The sequence below is a fragment of the Annulohypoxylon truncatum genome, assembly GCF_022578515.1.
Source record: "Annulohypoxylon truncatum strain CBS 140777 unplaced genomic scaffold F4807scaffold_31, whole genome shotgun sequence".
NCBI classification, from domain to species: Eukaryota; Fungi; Ascomycota; class Sordariomycetes; order Xylariales; family Hypoxylaceae; genus Annulohypoxylon; species Annulohypoxylon truncatum.
In genome coordinates this window covers 102874-125696 of record NW_025953817.1, presented here as the reverse complement: position 1 = coordinate 125696, position 22823 = coordinate 102874, and the positions used below count along the sequence as shown (strand labels likewise).

The 22823-nt window shown below is 48.5% G+C and overlaps 11 protein-coding genes across 11 annotated transcripts; 6 read left to right on the top strand and 5 right to left on the bottom strand.

The window, feature by feature from the left end:
* The first annotated feature begins 336 nt into the window (after positions 1-336).
* Positions 337-2817, top strand: F4807DRAFT_216041 (uncharacterized protein). The gene has a single exon (XM_047993987.1). The coding sequence runs from the start codon at positions 636-638 to the stop codon at positions 2403-2405; it is 1770 nt and encodes a 589-aa protein (XP_047851339.1). The 5' UTR covers positions 337-635; the 3' UTR covers positions 2406-2817.
* Positions 2818-3281: 464 nt separating this feature from the next.
* F4807DRAFT_216030 (uncharacterized protein) lies at positions 3282-4032 on the bottom strand. The gene is made up of 2 exons (XM_047993986.1): positions 3663-4032; positions 3282-3570 (listed from the first exon to the last, which is right to left on the bottom strand). Exons 1-2 carry the CDS (start codon positions 3694-3696, stop codon positions 3296-3298), a joined length of 309 nt encoding a protein of 102 aa, XP_047851338.1. The 5' UTR covers positions 3697-4032; the 3' UTR covers positions 3282-3295.
* Positions 4033-6243: 2211 nt separating this feature from the next.
* F4807DRAFT_463218 (uncharacterized protein) lies at positions 6244-6579 on the top strand (the record flags this gene model as incomplete). The annotated part of the gene is made up of 1 exon (XM_048001943.1): positions 6244-6579. The coding sequence occupies one exon, from the start codon at positions 6244-6246 to the stop codon at positions 6577-6579; it is 336 nt and encodes a 111-aa protein (XP_047851337.1).
* A 319-nt stretch (positions 6580-6898) lies between these two features.
* F4807DRAFT_216020 (uncharacterized protein) lies at positions 6899-10200 on the bottom strand. The gene is made up of 2 exons (XM_047993985.1): positions 9795-10200; positions 6899-9655 (listed from the first exon to the last, which is right to left on the bottom strand). The coding sequence occupies exons 1-2, from the start codon at positions 9931-9933 to the stop codon at positions 7218-7220; spliced, it is 2577 nt and encodes an 858-aa protein (XP_047851336.1). The 5' UTR covers positions 9934-10200; the 3' UTR covers positions 6899-7217.
* A 258-nt stretch (positions 10201-10458) lies between these two features.
* On the bottom strand, positions 10459-11036 carry F4807DRAFT_437360 (uncharacterized protein). The gene has a single exon (XM_047999025.1). It carries the CDS (start codon positions 11022-11024, stop codon positions 10773-10775), a length of 252 nt encoding a protein of 83 aa, XP_047851335.1. The 5' UTR covers positions 11025-11036; the 3' UTR covers positions 10459-10772.
* Positions 11030-11693, top strand: F4807DRAFT_437359 (uncharacterized protein; the record flags this gene model as incomplete). The annotated part of the gene is made up of 1 exon (XM_047999024.1): positions 11030-11693. A coding segment is annotated over exon 1 (474 nt), but the record flags the coding sequence as incomplete, so codon positions are not given.
* A 426-nt stretch (positions 11694-12119) lies between these two features.
* Positions 12120-13826, bottom strand: F4807DRAFT_463216 (HET-domain-containing protein; the record flags this gene model as incomplete). Its single annotated transcript, XM_048001942.1, has 1 exon — positions 12120-13826. The coding sequence occupies one exon, from the start codon at positions 13824-13826 to the stop codon at positions 12120-12122; it is 1707 nt and encodes a 568-aa protein (XP_047851333.1).
* Positions 13827-14190: 364 nt separating this feature from the next.
* On the bottom strand, positions 14191-16053 carry F4807DRAFT_215984 (Mu homology domain-containing protein). Its single transcript, XM_047993984.1, has 4 exons — positions 15880-16053; positions 15693-15821; positions 14544-15638; positions 14191-14491 (listed from the first exon to the last, which is right to left on the bottom strand). Exons 1-4 carry the CDS (start codon positions 15916-15918, stop codon positions 14411-14413), a joined length of 1344 nt encoding a protein of 447 aa, XP_047851332.1. The 5' UTR covers positions 15919-16053; the 3' UTR covers positions 14191-14410.
* Positions 16054-16128: 75 nt separating this feature from the next.
* Positions 16129-17421, top strand: F4807DRAFT_437355 (uncharacterized protein; the record flags this gene model as incomplete). Its single annotated transcript, XM_047999023.1, has 1 exon — positions 16129-17421. A coding segment is annotated over exon 1 (553 nt), but the record flags the coding sequence as incomplete, so codon positions are not given.
* Positions 17422-18797: 1376 nt separating this feature from the next.
* Positions 18798-21152, top strand: F4807DRAFT_215953 (transcription factor Opi1-domain-containing protein). Its single transcript, XM_047993983.1, has 2 exons — positions 18798-19673; positions 19793-21152. Exons 1-2 carry the CDS (start codon positions 19073-19075, stop codon positions 21043-21045), a joined length of 1854 nt encoding a protein of 617 aa, XP_047851330.1. The 5' UTR covers positions 18798-19072; the 3' UTR covers positions 21046-21152.
* A 687-nt stretch (positions 21153-21839) lies between these two features.
* Positions 21840-22817, top strand: F4807DRAFT_437353 (uncharacterized protein). The gene has a single exon (XM_047999022.1). The coding sequence runs from the start codon at positions 22212-22214 to the stop codon at positions 22737-22739; it is 528 nt and encodes a 175-aa protein (XP_047851329.1). The 5' UTR covers positions 21840-22211; the 3' UTR covers positions 22740-22817.
* Positions 22818-22823: the final 6 nt, after the last annotated feature.

Below are 22823 nucleotides of genomic sequence, written 5' to 3'. Positions count from 1 at the left end.
AATCCTTGACGAGGTGTTCTGCTGGATTGCCGTCTCATCTTCCTTATTTGCTCAAGCTTTAGTCACACTTCGCGGTCCATCAACCTAAGAGGGAGAAGCTTAACCTGCCGGTTTCTCTCCCCAACTAATTGATCCAAGTATACCAAGTATCGGTATACAAAATACTCCCAAGCGCAAGTTGGAAGCCCTAATTCGGACCCTCTCGAGGACTGGGAAACTCGGCCCGTTCCCACTCTCATCGATTTCTACATACGTTGCCTGCCACCCGCAAGTTTGCTTGCTTTATTGGGGCTACACAATCCTGGCGGCATTCTCTTCCAGTTGTCTTTTCTCCTCCTCATCCCTCGAATCCGAGGAACTCGACGATATCTAACCAAGAAAGAGAATCGACCTATAGGAAGGAGTGAGGATCACTAAAACTTGTAAACTAATCCTCTTTGATATACCCGTCTACTTACCTACTTCGGACCTATCATACGATCAAGTTCAGGTCGCAATTTTGCGGAGCCAAACCTGCGGAAGACCACAGTCATCTCATACGCTGATGTCCGAGCCTGCATTGCGTCTCCGAACAGAACAGCGAATAGGATTGACTAAATGGTTAACCCGCCTCTCTGCTCCAGGATCGGAATAACATGGCGACCCCTACTGCTGTCACCATCTCTTCTGCTAATTTGAACGGCCATTCCAGGCCACAACCAACCAAACTCGCCATAACCCCTATCTCAGCTGCATCTCCCCCCGCCTCGTCTGTCGCTTCACCAATCTCCGGCGTGTCTACGCCAACATCGGCTCACCAACTTGCTATTAAACCAGCTGCCGCTGCCCTGCAGGCCACCACAATGGCGACAGTCGCTGTCGCGAAGGGCACGATTACCAGCAAGGAATGGGTGGTTCCTCCGAGGCCTAAGCCCGGTCGGAAGCCCGCCACAGATACACCACCGACCAAGCGGAAGGCTCAGAACCGGGCTGCTCAGCGCGCTTTTCGCGAGCGAAGGGCCGCCCGTGTCGGCGAATTGGAGGAGCAGTTGGAGGAGCAGAAGGAAGAGTACGAGAGGACGCAGCAACAATTGCAGGATCAGGTGCAGGATCTAGATACCGAGGTACAGTCACTACGGAGCAAATGCGTAGTCCTCGAGGATTTGTTGGAGAAAGAGCGCGCAGAGCGTACCAAAGCAGAAAACGAACTCGAAGATTTGAGACGACGATGGCGGTTGGAAGGTTCCACCTTGCCGTCGAGGAACGGAAGTTTCACGTCCCATCACGGACGAGCGCCCAATTCATCAAGCATCTCCTCTCAACACCCGACACCTCGAGGAAGCATCACAAGCAACGCACCGGAGCACCGCAACTCGACTACGGCCTTCTCTATCTCACAAATTATTTCTCCTCCCGATTCTTCGAATTCGTCGGGGCCTAGGGAGTCGTCGGCAGATCCCGCAGGCTGCGGCAATTGCGAATCCACCGGACCATGCGCCTGTGTCGACGATGTCCTAACCAATACGTCCGTCGGATGTGGTAAGTGTAGCATCGGTACTAAATGCGAATGTCTCGAAGCTGTGCTTAAGGGGCCAGCTCCGAACTCGGAATCCGAGCTCAAGCGGAAGCCATCCTCGATATCTGCCATGGCTCCGGAAGAGAAGAGGCAAAAGATACCCGAGCCATATCCTCACGAGGTTGACTTTACTGCCATGTTCGCTAAGAAGAAGGACCCCGTTCCAGAAGTTGCCTTGTATCAACCCGTTGCCCAACCTGCCGTGGCGCCGCGAGACTCGTGCGGCTTCTGCAAAGAGGGTACTTACTGCATGTGTGCCGAGGCCGCCGCGTCGCAGACTCTTGCCCCAGTATCCCAACAAGTTCAGACCCCACCGCCTTCGGAGAACGATGTCGGCCCTACCCCCGTAGAAGTCACGTCAACTGGTGCCATCAAGCTGCCGGGTATAAGTTCATTGAATCACACACCGATTTCGTCGACACGTCCCTCTACCGGTTGCGGCCCCAAAGGACCCGGAACCTGTGCTCAGTGCCTGAGAGATCCCAAGTCGGGTCTCTTCTGCCGTAGTCTCGCCGCAAACTTTGCCCGTAACGCGGGCAAGTCCAGCGGCGGGTGTTGCGGGGGATCTGGAGGCTCTGGATGTTGCAAGTCTAACGGATCCGCGTCAGGAACGGCCACACCTAGCGGTTCGTCGTCTGGCATTAGTGTGTCATGCGCGGACGCATACAAGACGCTGTCTAGTCATCGAAATTTCGAAAAGGCCACCGAAGAGATCGGAACTTGGTTGCCGAGACTTAGGGCCGCTCCCCCTCAGCCGAACGCTCCGGCTAGATTACCCATCGAGGTCGAGGCGGCTAGCATCATGGGTGTGTTGAGGGAGTTCGATGTTCGATTCGGAAGAGACGCCTAAGCGGCCTCATTGCATTCATGGTGGGATGGGAGGTTGCATCACGTTTTAAGCGTATAACGGGAGTACATAACGACGACACGGCGGCAACGGATCATTATGTCCGGCGGTGTTTAGAGGAAAAGGAGGTTGATTGTTTTGGCTACATTAGGAGAGTGGCCGTATTGCATTATCGCTTATCTCTCATCGGTTCGATAATATCTCATCATGGAAGGCTGCGAGGGTGGTCTTCTCGCTTTGGTTTACTGGTTATAGGGAACCCTTGACGATTTTCCAAGGCGTTCCGACTGTTTGTAAGGTATATCTAAAAGTATCGTCGGACTCGATCGAGTTCCGGGTACATCATGCGAATGCGTTTCTACGAGGGTGTTCAATAGTTATATAAAGGCACTTTCAGCTGTTCATATTTGGGGGCTTTCCTGTGACTTGCCACGTGCTTCGTCCGTTGTCCTCGACATTACCAGATCTACGAAACCCAATTCATTCCCTCCATCGGCGAACTGTCCAACTACGCGCGAATATCGCTGGTCAGCTTGCGGCCACGAAAGCCATGGAATCATCACGCGAACTACCCCTTTTTTCGACTATAGATCGAATGTAAAGTTTTATTTATCTGAAGAGATGAAAGTTATGAAAATGCAAATTACCCAATGAAGGACAGGCCGGCGTCCATCCCCCGAAGAGCCCCAAAGGAGGTCTCTTTCGCGCCCTTCCCCGAAAATGCAATGCCAATGCTAAAACCCTGGTGTATACCTAGTCCCGATGATATCCAGAAAGTTAAAGGAGAGATTATTCCACTACCGGCGTTGCCGATCACGTCACATAGGGCTCATTATGCCCGACAGCAACCCGCGTCATCTACATAGGCAAGTTTGACAGCGATCGCCAGGTACCTAGGCCCGGAAACTCCTCTTGTTCGCCCCGCCAGTAGTGTTCGCCGCCGCCGCCGCGCCGCCGTCGCCGAAGCCGCAGCCCGCCTTTCCGGCCTCGAACTGCGCGCCCAGCCCGGAGCAGAGCCCGAAGTTCTGGCCCGTGACGGTGGCGCAGCAGGTGGATGCGCAGTCGGCGGAAGACAGGCACTGGCCGCCGATGAACTGGATGCCTTTGCCGTTGCCGACGTTCTTGGCGCCGGCTGGGTCCGGGGAGATGGCTAGGGCTGGGATGGCGACTGCGTGGTATGTTAGTGATGGGTGGGGAGACAAGAGGGTAGATTTATAGGGATTTGAAGGGGTTTACAGGAGCTAGGTAACTAGGACTTACCGGAGAGAAAAGCGAGGAAGGTGATGCGGACCATTTTGACTGATGTTTCGTAAAGCGTCTTAGAGACTGGTGGAGAAGGTATGATTGCTGTTCTGGAGTTGGGATGAAAAGTGTTGATTTATCTGATTGTCTTCTGGGTTGTTGATCGCACTGACTGGAGATCATGGAGCGGATCATGAAGAAGCTTAAATATTAAAACAAACGCCGGCTATGCGGAGTTGAATCTGCCTCGTCGCCTCCCTACTTTCTCGAAGACTTCCCAACGGCATACTCCCTGAAGTCGGGTTTGATGGGGACCGTGAGGCTGAGTACGGGTGTTTTCTGTTACGCCTGCGGCTTCAGCTACGGGACCCCCTTGTTTTGATACGTCGCACCTCGTTGGTAGGTCGAATGGTAGCACATCGTATATTCTTAGGAAGGTCAAATATTAATCGACCCCGGATTTTCGGCAATCATGTCCCTTGCAGCGTTAAATGCTGTCGCATCTATCCGACGATGTTTATTTTGGCGACATTTTGATATGTTAGTATCCCTATGATAGGTAGTTGAATTGTTGTCTTGAGGCTTAGGATGTGTTGGCTTGGCGCCGACGGCTATAGAAAGGCGCTTTCTAGGGAGAGCTATGGATAGAAACTTTTATGTAGGGGTATTCTATAGATAGTTGTCGCAATATAGACTCAGTAACCCTTTCTTTCTAGCGTTTCCAGGTTGACAACATCAAGTCTTAGCATATTACTATGATAATCTGTAAACCCCTCGCATCAATCAAGGATCACGATAGGATCATTCAAAGCAAAACAGAATGGATTATCATCAAGAGCCATCGGATGACAGATCCTATCTCACTCTTTAGTTTTAAGTTATTAGGACAGATGGAAATGCGAATATTGTTTGATAGTCATTAGGAGGACTAGAGCACCCATAATGAATTCTTCCAATAAGGGGGAGTTCGGTCCGAGCAATAAATCCCGAGACGACATCCTCGCAAGAAATCCAACGTACGAGCCACTTAGTTCACAAGGCGTTCTTCAAGCATCGGATGAAGATATTGACAGCGGACTTCGTTCCTCCTGTTCGTCCCAATAGCGCGTGGCAAAACGTTTGGCATTGAAGTTTCGAGACTGACAGACTGACAGAAAATCAATGCGAGTGTTGATCGGATCATTGGTTTGATCCACATCGTTACCGCATATTATCGTCGATCATATTAGAAACTTTATTACTGCCTAAGCAAGTCGGAGCGAAGATGATTCGCATTATGGGGAGAGGCAAATAGGAAGGAGACGATGGAAAGTCGGAAACTTCGTTTGTTTGGAAATTGTGTCATTGGGGATATCGTGGGGACTCTTCTGAAACCGTTGCGCTGACTGGCGGCCTCAGCCAATCACGCTTCTCCAATTCCCCCTTTTCTTCATCGCTTGATGACTAAATACAACAACTACATACATGGAGTAAACGAATATAGGAGTATATTACTAGATGGATAGGAAGGAAGTTTTCTCTGAAGACATACTACGGGTATGCGCCGAGTGCCTAAAATTTGAAGACGACTCCTACGTAGATCTCGCTTCACTAATAACATAAAGGACTACCTCGTTATGAGCAAGTCTACCTCCTACCTGGGCACCCAAGTGAATAGGGACGATTTCAGGAGTTAATTCTCAGATTGGGTTTCTGTCTCGGTGCAAAGCAACAATCTCCAACATCGAGTTGTCGAGTAACCCTACCTTCTATGACTGTAACTAACCTGTCTGCGATGATACCTGAAGATGCCAACGAAACCAGGGCTTGCAACTTCATTGTGGCTAAGTAGCTCCCTTACAAGAGTGTCAATGATTAATTACTCTGCAGTCCACCTTGAGTCGTCCCCTTGGAGACGTTAGTCTACCCAGAGAGACCTCTCCCTTACACCAAACCACATAAAACCTCAAGTTTATTTATGAAGCCATATACAACCAACAAAGTAGCCCCTAGTTTGCCTATTCACCGTACTTTTGCCTGACGAAGACAAATTGTCGGTCTGTCCCTAACTTGTTGATGATTGGCATACGTCCAGGGCCCCTACGGAACGCAACTCTACTCTAGTTGGGTTTCCGATCGCAATTACCAGATATCATTGAGATATCCCACAGTGTTACGTGTCAGAGGTAGGATAAGCTTCCTTCGAAAATAAAGACTCCTACTAGTTACCCCTGAGATGGGCGTGAAGTGCCTTACACCATGCTAAAGGACCTCGTGTGGCATTCTCTGGATTGCAAAAAAGAAGCTGTAGCTAGCGTAAAAGCGTAACATGAGGTTTACATGCCGAGCAACAATCGACATTGAGAACAAAGAAAAATTCACGGCCTCGCCGAATCTGTTTTCAGCATCAAGCATTCGTAAACAACAGACAAAGGGATTCACGAATCGGGATCAAAGCTATCGAGATGATGCAACCCCCATATAATATTCCAAAAATACAATACTTTGTTGTCGAATCCCCAACTTTATGTCTAACCCTCTACATTTCCCCACGATTACACAATCATACACATAACGCCAAGCCCAACCCGACGCCTCGCATCCCGCACATACGATCATCATGCCCACCCTCGTCACACGCGAGGCGTACGCCTGCTTACACAGCCTAGACACACACCACCAGACCCTCGGGACCGACGATAGCGTTGAAGTCGAAATTGAGACCGTCCCGATCCCGTCCCAATGTCCGGATTGCGTGTACGATTCCCTCCTAGAGGGATGTCGAGAGCTCGACGCATACCGCAACGACCATGATGATAGTTCTGCGTCAGAACAGCCCACGCTGACGGATGAAGAGCGCGTGGCAGAATTCGCTAAGTATCTGCTGGATCTGGTGGAGAAGAAGCGGTGTGCGTTGCTAGCCGCATATGGCGCCGGCTACGTGCCGGAGTTTTAAATACCGCGTAAGATTTGGCGTGATATTTGGAGAAAGCTTATATGGTGGCATCGTGGCGTCGATAGACTAAGGTGAGTTGCTAGGTCGTGCTTCTCGATCTTGATGGGATGTGGCGTTGATAAATGCAAGGGTTCGGCACAGAACACCTGACCTTCGGGCCATGCACTGCATGCAGAGAGAAACAAGGTAAGGTGTAACTCAAATGATAGTCCTAATCTCGTTATCATTAATGTAGTAATAGATACGCGTCTACCAAGCGCTCATAAACCCTCTATATGTGATCAAAAAACCGCTGCTCCGTGTTGTACAATATCGAGCGCCTCACTCGCCTGATGCACCTTTGTCAACGAGCCGAGTATCGAACCACTCATCGTTTTCGGGTAAGATAAGCCTCAGATGAGAAAACTCCAATGCCCCAATGTAAGCACACAGCTGACCTGACTATTTTCAAGCCGGTCTTCTGGAGTAATTAGTGACGAGATGTAGAAACTAGGTAGGTGCCTAGGTAGTAATAGTAATGAAGACTCATTCCGCATGACTCGTTCCACCAATAACGCACTTTTCCATGCCCATTGAAATCCATGCCGCATGCTAGATAAAAATTAGGCCTCGACAGACATGCTCGATAGAGATCTACTTCAAGCCTCTCCGTGGTAAAGCATATGCTTGCACATATCTAGTCGACCACACGCTTCTTTAAGCAACTCCGAGGGTGACTCGGATGTAAGAGTCCCTATTGCATCAAGCAGATTGGGCAATCCATCCTGGAGATTCGCTGGTGTGGTGGCATCAAGCTCTGAAAGCTTCGTGATTTTAGATAGGTAATCGAAAATCCCGGTAGAATTGCCCTGCAATTGTTGCGGGAGTGGTCGAAGTGTATTCGATTGGTCCCTTGACTGGGTTCGTGCTCGTACATAAGACCAGATACTCAATGTCGCATAGTACATAATCCATGGTCGATGGGGATCGGGGTCGCGACGGCACGAATATTGCATTCCAAACACATCCGCGGGATTATGGACATAACCATTATTCTTCTTCTGGCGAGGATCCACAAGAATCCGATGAAGCAGTTTGAAGGCGTGTAGGATTGCATGGCGCGTCGCGAGTTGACTCGACCAATTCGACATTCGATTAACGACATTAGTGTAATCTCTCGTAGACACTTTGCGGCCAAGTAACCGTTTCGCTCCCGCATAAACCTGACAGTCAACGATGTCGATGTATAAACTGATGTGGGCGAGGTGGTAGAGCACCGATGCACTTTGGATGAGTCCATTCGAATGAGATTGCGGTCCAGAGCCGTCCGATTCGGGGTCACTTGAGCCAATAGCCGCATCAAAGCTGGTCTTCCAATCATCAAATGCTTTCAACAACATATTGCACCATTTTTCTCGGGTATCTGAGGAACCAGATCCTAGTTCCAGCCACTTGAGATGCGTATCTCGATGTCTAAGATGCCAGCCGACACTTAGGAGACCGCACATTATGATCATTCGGCCAAACGCATGTGTTTGGACTTCCTTCCCGTGAATGGCGCGTTTTAATCCGTCTAGAAACGAGACAGGTTTCACACCATATAACCTGAAATTCGAATCGTGATGACGCACAATCTCCGGACTCGACGCAGACCATAAGGATTCGTCACAAGGTAAGGGTAGGCGAATTTCCTGAGGGGCCATATCGGCAGCGTGCCCGAACATTGCGGCGTGAACAATATCCATCATGAACGCAGCAAAGACGACTCTATGCATCGATTCCGTCCTAGCCCACTTCACCCACCAAGTCCTCGCGTCTGATGTTGCGGGATGCTCTGATCCATTCTGCTCGTCGGAAGGCGATTCGGCTCCCGCGCCTCCAATCAAGGGGCTACCTCGTCTAAGTAAAGTCAGGGTCACGGAATGATAAACGTGCGCCCTCTCGTGGAGATTCCTAGATGAGTACATCTTCTCATAGAACTCTAGCAAGAGTAAGGCCTGGGCAACCCAAAGTTCCACCGGAGGAGATGCGTCGTCGGCGGTTAATATTTCGAAACGGACGTTCGATATTATGAGGTCAGCAAACGCTTTGTACTCGACTAGTTCGCGCGTCTTCTCTCGACTATAGATCTGAGCAGCTCCCAAAGCGATCATAACCAGGAGAAGGAAGATAGAACATTGCGGCGAAGAAAATGTTGGCTGGTGAACGATGGGTAACCTTGGTGATACAAAATCCCAGTAATGTCGCATGCAGTCTCGTAGGAATTCCAAGCTTAGACCTGGTATATCGTCGCCAGCCTCTTGCATAAGACCTGCTAGCTTCGAATCGAACCTATTTTGCTTCTGGTGGAATAGTTGCACGTAACGTAGAACCTCTTGACGGCGGTACTCGGAGATAAGCTCGTCGGGCATATCGGGGTGTCGTGGGGGCGTAAGATCTAGCTGAGATCGGCTAGCGAGTGATTCGTGGTCATAATGGATATTATTATTGAATGGTGATTCCAGACCGCCCTCGAGGAAGGGAACGTTCGCGAAGTTTAGGTCTCTGTACGTCTGCTGAGGATCAAAGAGCCAAACACCAAAATTTTCTCGAGTGTCCAGCTCATCAGCACCACCCGGCACTGGTACGTTATGATACGGTACGAAGGTAGAATGTTCATGCATCGGTGGATGTTCACGGCCGTAGAAACTGGGCTTCTGGCGTATAAGGTTAACAGCATCCATAGAAGATGTCCAAGGTACGTTATGAGCAAGCGGACTTGGCTGCGTGGGCGCTATAGGAGGTGGCAAAGGTGGAGGTTGAGCCTGAACTGGAGAGTCAGATGTTAAGAGAACAGCAGCATTACGAGGAGCACTCGCAGGCTGCTGAGGAAACGTTGCTGGTCGTGGTGGTCCAGCTACATTCGTGGCCATGCTAGGTGAAGGCATCACAGGAATGTCTTGAGCTGTCTCCTTCGTAGGAATGCTGAAGCTGCTAGTACGGTTCCTAGGGATGTAGGAAGCCGAATGGCGCTTCTTGTGACGTGCTAGCAAGTCCGGCCTTACGAATGTCTGTGTGCAGTCCGGCACATCGCACGTATATATGGTCTTGGGGTCATCTTGAGACTATGTTAGCATCGACGTATATCATTGAGATAGACCCACAAAGGACAACTAGGAGAGTTGTGATCTGCAATCCCGGATCTTTAGGGTCTCGGGCCTCAGGTCTTGAGTCCCGAGTCTTGGGTCTAGCCTTACGGTTGAGTTGATGTCTCTGAAGATGCTCGGCCCTAGAATAGATCTTGTCGCAACCGGGCCAGTCGCACGAAAATCTCCGTGGCGCACCCTTCCTGCTCCTCCTGGCGGCTGTCGCTGGGAAGCCATTTATCCGCGACATGGCTCACCCATACCTTCGCATGCACCTAGATCGATCACTCAGTTATGATATGACCTGCATATGCGCTTCGCCGTGAACCGTCTTCCGCGGATCGAAGGGGGAATGGGGAAGGGGGAAGAAAGGGGAAACCAGACTAAGACGACCCGTGAGCGGAGTCGATGGGGGTCAGGCTAGTTTTCAACAGGAACGAGTAGGGTTGGTAGGGTTGGTAGGGAGTGGTAAGGGAGCGGTAAGGGGGACATGTATTCGCATGTAGGAACATGTAGGGGACAAGATTGCGCGAGATTTCCCACAGTTCGGGACGGCTGAGATGGGAATATTCGCCAAGAATCCAACGCGGGGGCTGCTCCTGCTGCTCCTGCTGCACCCTGCGGAGTTTAGCGTGGGGGTTTTCCTCCAATCGTTAATTATCCGGGGTAAATCGCCGCCTATTAGCGCCATGCCCTTTGTAAGACGTGGGGGTCCCTGCCCTCCGCTCCCCTCGAGTCTTCCTCCGTCGCCCTACCGAGTGTTGGAGATTTGCAGTAACCTCATTCATACTTATAGCTAACTTGATACATACCTAGGCACTTAAACACATGATGTGTAATATTTTGTCCTCCTTTTGCGGTAGCAAAACAGTGGGATACTGGGAACTAATCCCGAGAAATCCTACAAGGTGTCTTCGCTCATGAAAATGTACCAATGGAAGAATGAAAGAATGGAAGGATTCTTTGTCATTCAAAATCAAAGAATTTCCCATTGAGTGTTGGCATTGAGTACAAAACAGATTCCGGTTGTATTTGCTCTAAGTGAATGATAGGTAGTCCGTAATATTTCTAACATGGCCCTATTCTGGGTTAATATATGTTGATGCATACAATTGTAACTCTAATATAAATGAAGAGCCTTGATGATATTGTTAACCATGATATGCTGAATGGGTTTGATAATAACATCCATACTTGGTATATAGTAGTGTTGAATCGACCTCGATAAGGCCTCGAAGAGCCTCCATAAACCATACAAAGCATCAGATGCATAGGTAGGCTTCCTTCTTTGAATACAAACAATGGCTGAATCCCTTTTACTCCATAACAAGATTTCCCCATGTGGCTATGTGCGTATAGCTTTCACTCACATTTTTAATTAATACAGATGGTGCATCCTTTCTGTGCTCCACAGGAACTCTCCTTGAGCTTTTTCATAACCAATACAAAACCTTTAAACGATACTTAAAAGTTCATCAACTATTAATCAGATTGCCAAGATGTTGACTTGGATATGTAGAATGTTCACATTGCCAATCTGGCCGGTCACATATTTCTGTGATAAGATGAGATCACTGATCGATAACTGGAAGTTATCTGGAGATAATTGGACAGATCCAGCACTAAAGCAACATACGGACGATAATACCAAGCTAGCTGTCCTTTGGAGAGAAACCAGGAGGATAAACACCGTCTTCATTTCAATCACTGTCGATACTCAGGACTTAGACCAAAGTCTAATTACTGGTATTGGAGTGTCTACTTGGCGCCCGGATTTCTTAGGGGATTCTTACACAAGCTGTTACCATTGGCAAGTCGAAGATATAAGCGTTCTTGACAGTAAACGCGTGCCAAACAATAGTCACACTCTTACCTTTGCTAAAAGGGGGACAATCAAAAAAGATCAAATAGGGGCAACGGTCAACGATATTTTTGAGTCTTTGAGGACTAAATTCCAAAGAATAGTTGTCGTCGGATACGATATCGGCACCACGCTAGAGCTACTGAGAGGCCATTGGGCGCTGCCAGATTCTGTGATAGTTCTCGATACTAAAAAAATATGGCAAGTTCAAAGCGAACAATCCTGTGCAAGTACACTTCAAGAAGCGCTTGAAACGACGCCGAATGTAATGTACGATCAAGACTTGCTTAACATAGCCGGAAATAACGCACGATTCATATTACACCTGCTACAGGCACAGGCACCCGCTGCAGATTACAATGAGCATGGGAGTCTAGAATAGTCCTAAGATTCCATTATGGGTATCTACCTACTTACCTAGATAATAAGACATTAAGAAAAGTCATGGAGATTTCCGGGCCTGAGTATTTAACTAAATTATAAGTTGTTCTGACTAGGTAGGTACCTACGCAACACGTCCATTGCCTCTGCTACTATTGATAATACTGTATGACCGAACTTAGGTTGTCTTGAGCTCAGCCAACTTTTATACGCTTTGGAAGTTGCCTGAAAATAATGTCGACTAACAATTCTTGTTGACCAAACAAATCCATCAGAGGTTGATCACCTATTATGACCATCGGGTCCCTCTCTTCCCTCACATAAACATCCAACGAATTCCCGTATGTATGTTGCAATCTTTTGTGAAGAGAATGCATAGAAGCAGTATTATTGCAGCACGAAGAAGACCTCTTATGACCATTTGTCTCAAAAAGGCACTTCCACTCTGTCAGGCAAGCCATTTGGTTGCTAATCTTTAACTGTGGATCAAAGATCGTCGAGTATGTCCAATCCTGAGGAGACCCATCCTTGCCCCAGAATACCGAAAGGAATACCGAAAGATCATCACATGCGATGAGTAGATGAGAGGTAGTAGATATGCCACGACCTTTCAACTGTACAACAGATATGTCACCTAGGGGATAGACTTCTTTGAAAACAAATCTAGGTGTCATGTTGCCTGATGCGACTGTGAGAAGCACACCTGATGGTGTATCGGGCGAATGATGCCGTAAGGGTTTGGTCGGGTTCTCTTGAAGCTGAGGTTGGGAGGCGTTTAAAGTTAAGAATAAACTCGTGGGCGCCAGACGACTAAATGTTGGATATGACTGTTCGAGAAAGACCCTCGATGCCGGATGGTGTAGTCGGCCATAAGTATCATGCTTTAATTGCGTTAGAGGTATCCAAACCCGAAAATGCTTGCGTAGCTTCACATCGTGCGGGAGATTAGGGTGAGGTGCCACCCGATAAAGCTCTTTTGCGCAATTTAGTCCAACTAGAACTATTCCCCCAATGAGAGTCTTAATAAGAACAAGCCTCATGGATATGCCGAGATTTGTGATGGAGTAGGCGCTCTGTTGAGGTTCATGATTTCTCACTATCGAGCCACAAGAACGAAATTGAGTAGGAGATCGTGCTAAAGCACTTGTGAACAAGGAAGCTTGAGAAGGCTCCAGGTCCCATGCAAGGATACTCTGGTCATCAGATATCTTGATAATCTCCAGTTGTAATCTAGTAAATGCCTTGGAGCCTTCGCCATAGAGTAATGGCATGTTAATATCAAAAATACCAAGGAGACAGTACGCGATATCCTCCGAGCGGCTTGTTTGACGATCAGCAGCCCATGACATGCGCTGGGCAATGGAGTAATCCCGTATTGTCTCACGATTTTCCAAGGCACCAACATGAACCCTAGTGATGTCTGAGATCACACCTGCCAATATGCTTCTATCTCCAAGCACCGTCCAGCAGTGGTCGAAGAAGATTACTCTACTTGGCGCGAGTAACTCTTGCAGCGTCCAACCCCTGGTAAACCAACGACTCTTAGCAAGCGTACCCGTCTTCGCCTGTACGTCAGCAAGGTACGCGTAGCACACGGCTGAGTCATGATACCAAGAGAACATGCTATTGATGGCCTCGCTCAGTTCAGCAGAGCTGCTCTTGTCGATACAATTGGTGTCACACCAGAGATACTGCAGGCCATCAGCCTCGGCGCGGCGGCAAGCCCCCACGATCTTGGCGTAGCCACTCTTGCGTCTGACAGCGCTGTCGGTACGGCGTTCCCACTCTTGGAATGTCACCTCATTATCGCCATCCCACGTGTGGGAGAGAATGGCGTATCGTGGCGTTTGGCTCCCGTAGAACAGCCCAAGCTCGAGTGTCTTGACATTGATGAGACGCATAATGACGGGTTGGAGCGTACAGAAAAGGAATTGAAGGGGTAGTACTGGCAGTGACGACTGTAGTCTAAGATGAGAGAAATATGTGAATCTGAGGATAGGGAATTTGATGATTCTAGGGAGTGACGGTCGGGGGATGATAGTCATCGTATATGAGAGCTTCTCTACGATGCTATGTCGTGATCAACATGGCCACTTACCTAGGGGGCATGTCCCTGAATAGAGAAATGAAAATGACAAGTAGAAAACCATGAAGTTCAATAAACTATCAACTCTCACCTCATGTCTCCAGGGGAACGTACCTTGCAGTCAGTAATCCCAAGAATCTCAACAGCTGTGATCAGCCGCCAAGCATAATCTCAGGGGTATCCCAACTTTGGGGTCCCGTTGTAGAACACAGCTGAATCTGATGAAAGAACATAAATTAAACTAGGGTATACGGACGACGTGGATTCGGAAATTCGTTTGATATTCATGCCCGGCGTTGCCACGGATCAGTTGTGACTTATCAACTCTAACTGAGACTTTTCTCTAGGCCTATCGAAAAGTGACATTTTCGTTGAACATTACAGGTCAACACTGACCTCTCATACAGCGTCTGGTAATCGTACCGCTATGTCTCCTGACTGAGTGATGTACCTGACCCAAGGCAATGATGGGTATTGCAACTATGGAGTGTTAGCGTTAACTGATACGTCGACAGCGTTGATGATAACATACCTTAGGTTCTGTGATCTTCAAATATCGCACTTGAATACCGCTAGTTGTGAAATAGGGAATCTCAAACTTCACTTGAATGGGTCTCTTAGCGCCCTTGCCTGCATTGACACCGCCCATACTTCCGCCAAATCCACCAGTCATACCTCCACCATGTTCGTCGTCACCTCTTACGCTAGGGAGCCCCAGCTCAGCTCGCATGAGGAATTCCTTGCTGCCACCAAATTGCTTGATCTTCCATACGATAGCACTCTGTTCAGGGGCGTAGTGGACACTGCCAATATTCGTTCGGAACCGCGGCGAGTCGGCGTCATCCGGCACCGGAACAATGATTTCGACGTTGTTAGCAGTGCTCCGCCTCTTGAATTGCGCCTTCGCCTTGAGCATGTACTCGATTCGCGACCCCGAGTGGCTTTCGACCACGCACTCGACCCAAATCAGGGGTTTGACTTGCGTGTTCAACCGATAGCTCATCAACTCAAATTCGCCATCTGGTGGGATGAAGGAGATGGTACGGTCGTTTTCGAAGCGTGATAATCGAACACATTGGTGGAACTTGACATCCTCCATCTCGATAGCCTTGCCTCTTGTTGTCCTCCCAGTCGTTTCGAACATGACCTTGTCATTCAACCCAAGTCGCAATTCTGGCATGCCGGATAAATAGCACTTCATCTTGATCGCACCCAGGATCTCAGACCTTAACACGTTTCCGTTCGACGAGACTAGCAAATTCAAGCTTTCGACGACGTCCAAAAATACTTCGTTCTTCCTGTACCTTATGCCTTCGGACCGCCACGAGACAGCATTTGTGACCGCGATAGGTGGCCGGGCCTGTACTTCTAGCTTGTGGGATTCCTGGGTGATGTACTCTTGTAGAATCTTGGACTCGGTTGTTTGGGGGTAGCCGAAGTCCATCATCTCGTCCAGTAATTCGTATATGATGACAAAGTTGTCGCGAATCGATTCTTCCTCTAGCGCTTTGAAATACTCGGTGAACACTTCGACTACTTTATGTAAGAATAGGAGGATCTCGGCGGCGTTCGTGTTTCGCTTTGTTAGAGCAAGGAGATAGAGGTTGTTGTGTCGGATATACAAGTACTAGTAGCAGTCAGTGTCCATGGCCGAAGGGCAAGATAACCCAGAGATACACACGTTGATGCCTTCGTGAGAGAAACATGGTGGTACGGCGGAGGACTCTTCTTCGGCTTCGCTAAGGAGTATGGGGAATTTCTCGACAGCCGACATGGGAATATCACCGCGATAATTTCGGGCGAGAAGGGTCTATTGTCAATGTTAGTTCCCTTGTTACGATATGGACATACGGCCGCAAAAGTCATACCTTGCCCTTCAGATCGAGGAAGAAAACCGCTGAGGCCATGATGTCGGTCTGGATTAGATTCAGGGGTCGCGGACGGATGTCAATTGGCTCTCAGGCCAGACAAAAGGATTTAGAAGTTCTCAGTCATACAACGCATCAATAAACCATAATTCGTAGCGCGCACGTAAAACCTATGAAACGGAGAAGTTTGTCGTCAAAAGATGTCTATTCCGTAAATCGCATACGCACACAATCCCAAAGTTCCAAGATGCCAGACAGCTTTCAAAGGACCCCACCTAGATGTCGGGTTGCCATTGGAAGCTAGAATATCATGCCAAGCCACATTCTACGTTCAGCCTCACTGCTCTTAGCCCCACTTCTCTTAATCTTGGAAGGCATCAGCTTAAAGATGTGGCTAATCTCCAACTTTTTCGTACTATCACGTGACTATGGCGGAACCTATCGCCGAGACCCACTTGAAATTTTCATGATAACAATTTTTGCGCGCAACTTTTTGAATTCTCTTTTCCTTTCTTCTTCAACGCGTCCATTAGACAGTGCAGCTCATTTTTCCACACAACTGGTGCCGGCATTCTGTTGGTTTTCCTACCGTGTCGTCGTTGATGTAGACTGCGATTTCGAGACGCGGAGAAGGATTCAATCGATATGGTGCCATAAGAGCTGCCCGAGTATTATCTGCCGTATTGGCAACATACTGTTGCTTGGGCAGCGTCAGAGGGACCGGACATTTTATTTCTATTGTGCTTACTGTTTTAATCAGTGTCTTTGGTGTGTTCTGGGGAGGTTGGAAATTGTGTCAAGCCTCTCATGGCTATGCTGGAATCCTATGGTTCAACTCGCATTCGTTTTAGGGTATGAGTTGACATGAAGTCTAGCGATTATGACATGAGGCTCCTTTCGCACGTTTCAACTTTATTATGTTTAATCACGGACGGCTCCAGACCTTTCATCATTTGAAGAGTCAGGTCAATCCCCAATTGCACGCATGGTACCTAGGCCGTAAATCTGTTCAGTCTTGTAACCAGGATCCCGTCTAGACTGGTGATTGACAGGTTTGACTAGGAATCGTGGGTTTCCTGGATTTTAGTATTCCCGTGTTTGCCACGCCGGACCCTAAATGTCACTTCGGAATGTCGTTCCGCCTTTGAGCCGTTGGCAATTCGGGTTGTTTCCTATCAAACCTGCCAAGCCTATCCACTTACCTAGTCGGCAACTATCACCTGAAGTCCGCCATCCGCCTCTCACTATTTTTAAGCTGGTCCCGAGGATAGTGCTCTGACGTTGAGATCAGCTGTAAGTGGAACCAGATACGTAACAGGCACATTCCTTGCTGCATACATAGAACGATTTTAGAAGGCTAGGAATAGAAAACATAGTTGAGATATGGATATCTCTATTTGACGCAAACTCATTTCGGAAAACGAGATTTCCAAGGACAGGCGAAAGGGATCGAGAACATGTTAGATTGGAAGAGTAATTGCCCGTCGATGCCGGTTTTCCACATGGGCATCGTCTCGGATCCTAGTGAATGAAAGAAAGGGCGTTATCATATGCTTTTTCTTTTCTTTTTCTTTTCACAGTGTCAATAGTGACGAATCACCTTACTTCTTACTGGTCAGAACGATATATTAGTTGCATGTGATCACTCCGACATATTTAGACCACATAACTTGGGCTGATTTACACGTGCTTGTACCTTCTTGTGCCCGTCGGGAAACTAGACGTCTCACTTCCGCAGTTGATCTTGTGCGTTTCCGGGCATATTTTACAAGATTATTCCATTGAATTTACCTCCTTGATCCTTTGGCTTGTTCAATCAACTTGTTACAATGGCAGAATGGGCAAAGATCAATCATAGTACGTAAGTATCATGGATGTATGTACATATGTACGGGACTTATACCATGAATCTTGTAAAACTCATCTCAGGTCCAGAACATGTCATTCATGTAGGTTTCAAACATGTGACCATCTTAAGAGATCCAACTGTCGATACGTGGACCTAATTCCACCATGATTCGGTAAGTGGTTCGTGTCGTCAGTCGCAGAGCCGTAACTTGTAAGGCTTTCACAAGCCGATGGTCAACTGGCGTCGTGTCTGTACGGTACGACATGCACTGTACAGTACTTCCTTGCTAATGTTTGGGGAAGCTTGTTGTGGGGTTTTCTTAGACAGATTTGGCCAATAGAGATCGGTGCCAAGCTCACATTGGCCATTTAGAATGCGAGATCCCCTGGGTTCCACCTAGACCCTGCCGGCTGCCGCGTGCTTTGCCTCTCCCCTGCGGAACACGGTAGCAGCAACCGATGAGCGCCTGACCTGTCGAAATATACCACTAAGAAACCCTGAATTTGTACTCGTAGCGTCGCTGATAGGAGGTTTTTCAGCAGCCTAGACCCCCCTCATCCCGAGGCCTGCAACTGCAACCCAATGCGCAAACCTGTGCTCTTTCGATGTTCCGCCATTCCCACGGGCATCAGCGACCTTGGAACCTTTTCGTCCTTCCCCCCATTCCTCAATACCTACCTACAATATTGAATCCATTGAATGAACCCACCTCCAGCTGCCACTCAAGCACCTGGGGACTGCGATCCACACACGAAGCACCTGCATATTGTGAAAGTGGCCCCGGGGCCCCATAATGATTATTCTAGCAGTTGATACTTGGTGTTTCTCACATCGATCCCTTCGAATCTCGAATCCTTCCATCATCATTCTTCACACCGAAACCTGATCAGACCCGATCTCATTCTCACTCTCTCTCACTGTACCTACTACTCTCTACCAACTATTGTGATATTCATTTACATCTTTTCATTTTTATGTTCACTGTTACCTGATATACGCATCCTATCTCATTCGTCGATTGCGTGTGTAATTATCCTGTTTTAATCATTATTTGCCCGTATTTCACATGAATAATCCGGTAATTCGATCTGACGAGTCAGCAATTCCCTGACGTTGACCCAACACATCACATTCATATCCCACCGACAGCGATTGTTTCATCTGTACAATAACGGGACCGATTTTCGACATCTCACGCGCACTCAGCATACATGATACGAGATTCTATATCAAATTTGTCGCAAATGCGCAAATGACCACTATCTATTGCGTTTCCTCTGCGGCCTATCGCTAGTTACCTGCAGCGTCGTCTTCGGTAGAAGCGCATCCCGCGAACGAGCCATTATGGAACAGCAGCATCACATGTCTTTTCCCCCGCCGCCGACTCACGAGAAGCACGGTCTCCAACAATCAGATACCCGACACTTATCGCCGTCGTCCGATCCAACAGCAGTTATTTTCGATCGATTTGACCGGTCCTTTAAACTTCCATTGTATCCTCCACCATCTTATGCGCAAGCTCACGATCCCGGAGGCTTAAGGTTTCCCGATCCCCCAAAGACGGAGCTCGCTCCGATCAAGTTATTGAATGCGCCGAGTTACGACGACCTCAAACCCAGCAATACCCACCTCCCTTCCCTATCCACTTTAACAGCTTCATCTAATCCTCTATACACCCCGCCTAACCCTCCAGAGCCAGCATACTCTCCTCCGGCGCCGCCGCCTCTTAGTCACTGGCCGAGTCTTAATCCTCTTACCGCATATTATAATCCGAGTCATGCGCAGAACGCCGAATCGCCCTTGCGCATGGACGTAGACACGAGTAGTAGCAGCGGCGTGAGTGCTCCGTCGCCGGATCGCTTCCAGGATGGGAGGGCCAGTAGCGTCAGCCTGGATGATCCAGATGTACGGATGGCTGCTGAGGCCCTGGGCGATCTGAGAGCAGGTCAGTTATAGCCGGTCATTGATTACAGGTGACGAGTGACGAGTGTCGAGCGACGCCTCTTTGTCATGAGCCACCTATCAAAGTAACCGGTCAGCGTACTAACATGAAATATTTGTTAGACTTTATCTCCTCTCCGTCGAACAAGCATGCACCCACGCCTGGTTCGCCAAGTTCACAGGCGAACGGGTCACATTCAGAACCACTAATTTCGCTACTGACTACATCCCATCCCCTACTAGCCACGACGATCGAGGGAGCTACATCCGCATACGTTAGCTCCAAGAACTATTCTCCGAGATTCAAATCGAGTGCCGAATATGTAGAGGGATATGTCATCCCTATCGCAAACACGGTGGGGTCCGTTGGCCGCGTAACTGGCGTAGAAGGTGGTGTTAGATGGTTCTTGGGCGGCGGAAGAAGACACAAGTCACAAAGTTCCGATATCGAATCTGCTGACATGGGCTCCAATAAGCGCCGGAGGGTTGACGGGTCCGGTACTTTCAAAGAGACCACGCCAGAACCTCCATCTGGCGCGCAGACTCCGAGAGCTTTCTTCGACAACCCACATGATCGTCGACTCTCGGTCGCAAGCACCGTAGATACACTGCCTGCTTACGATGAGCTGCGATCTCCGCCATATGCCGAGCAGTTTGCGCCATCCGAGACGCGCTCGAATAGCGCGCCATGGCAATCACGTCTCATCATGTCGACATCTGGTCTAAGTATCGCCATGAGCGAGGAAAGCCTACGTAGTCTGAAGTATTGCCTTAGCTGGCTTCGGTGGGCCAATGTTCGCATTGGTAACGTTATCAACGCCTTGAAAGCCACCATGGAGAAGTATGAGAAGTCTGAAGCCGGACCAACCGAGGGCGATCATCCGATGGGTGGTACATCGTCTACTGGTGAACAAGCTGATAGGAATCAGCTCGCGGCCAAGATAGCAGAACTCAGGATGGACGTACTCAGGACGCTCCAGGATGTTATCAACACAGTCAGCAGATACGCAGGCGGTTCCCTGCCAGAGAACGCGCGAGAGCTTGTTCGACGTCATCTGACGAGCTTGCCTCAAAGATTTAGGGTCGCAAGCATGGCCGGCGATGGCGAACGGGATGGGCACCGTGCAGAGACTGACGGGGAGGAGAGTCGAGAAGCGCAGGAGAAGGAGACGCGCGAGAGTGCTCAACGAGTGTTAGTCCTTGCTAAGGAAGGCCTCGACATGATGTCTCAAGTATCCGGCGTTCTTGACGGCACCATCGTCAGCGCGGAAGAGTGGTGCGATCGATTAGGCAGGCGAAAGCGGGAACAGCGAGAAAGTCTCCTCGGGGCTGCCCCTGTTCCTCAAGCACCTTTAGATGAGGTAAAGATTGGCTGAAAGGCATGTAGGTAAAAGGTATGAAAAAGTCCTAAGGCGTTTTACGGGGAAGACAAAAAAGAAAGAAAATGCACATAAAATCGCAGGATAAAAAAAAGGTTATGAGGAATACCGGGGGACGAGACGAAAGAACTAAGGTCTAGGTTCGGCTAACTTGCAAAACGATCTTGAACTTGGTGATCTTGGGACGGAACGATTTACATTACCCAGCTCATGTGGATGCTGACGACCTTGGTCACACTTGACCGACGACACTTATTTTTCCTTGCTATCACGAATCTTGCTAGACACAGCTTATACCCATACGGCGCATATTCGGAGCGCTTTGTTGTCGGGCGTCATGATGCCGCTCTCGCTGTCTCTTCTGCAAAATTTCACTTCTATTCGATTAGGTCAAATTACCTACGTACTTTTGCTCTTGCTACTCTTGTTACCATTAGGACAATTCCGGCTTGGCGACTTTGGCGATGATTTCAACATGGACTTAGGCATTCGGGATTTCAAAGAGTTTTTCGGTCTGTACTTTCCTCTCAGGTAAACGGTTGGGAGTTCGTGTCAAAAATCTACCATATACCTCTCGCACATACATTATCATCTGCATCGCCGCGAAGACTGAATAGATCGCAGTTCCCCGTGGCATCAAGTTATTGGATGTTTTAAGTTGACTTGTGAAGAACGCTTCTGATGTTTGACAGGATGACTACTTACATACTTTCCGCTCAATGATACTCATGATATATCGTCTAATAGAGGCTTGTTAGATACGATAATGAATTATGTCGCTCGAACCATATACCTCGCTTCAATGGCTACAAGAACTAGGTTTTGTTTCATATTCTGTCTAGATATACCCTAGAAGGCTCTCAGCCACCATCACCTAAGCTTTTGTTCGTGCCTAGAACCGCAATAGCAGGTTTCTAACAAAGCTATTGTGTCTTTGTCTGAACCATTGATCTCACGACAAAGACAATTGTCACATGGTCAATTAGTATAAGGATGGAGATTCCCGAGTTTCTTTAATCATTCTCCCTTCTCTCACCACACACTTCTAGTGTATTCATTGACTCGGAGACTCATTCTTCGGGTATTCGTCATTCTGTGTAGTCAGACAGCTGGGTGACAAGATAGTTTGCTCACGTTTCAGCGGAGACCTTTGACGACTCTTTATGAATTATTTTGTCACCAAGTTGTCGGGGGAAAAGATGCAGTCTTTCAACCGAAACCCGGTGTGTCTATGCTTTGAGGGGGCGCGAAGAAGCGGCGCCGTGTTGAATTTGCTGCAGAGAGGCCAAAAGCCCACCCGTTCTGGGAAATGTCCCGAATGTACAGTCGCTCGTCATCGGGAGGGACAAGTATTGAGCCAAATCCCTAAGGACATCGAGTTCCTCTCCTCAGCAGGTAAGCCCCTTGAAAAGGTAAGAGGAGGTGATGACGACAACGCGTCTGGCCGTCTGTCGATTATCCAGATCATCTCCGAATATGCCTGCGGTCTCGAATCCGACGAGGTGATTGATATTGCTAACAGAGTTTATACTCAGCTGAAGATGGAGAATAACCCGCTGACTTACGCCGGTTGGGAACTTTTCGTTGACTTCTTCTCGGATTCGGTGTTTACGCAGATTCGCGGCATTATCAATGACCAGCTTAGCTTTTTCTGGGATCAGAAATTGACTGGTGCAGATCTATTCTTTTGAATGGAAATAGTAAGTAGGTAGAGATGTAGGAGGTAGGTATCCGGGATATATATCCGGCTTGTTTTGAGAGTTAGGTGGGGTTTT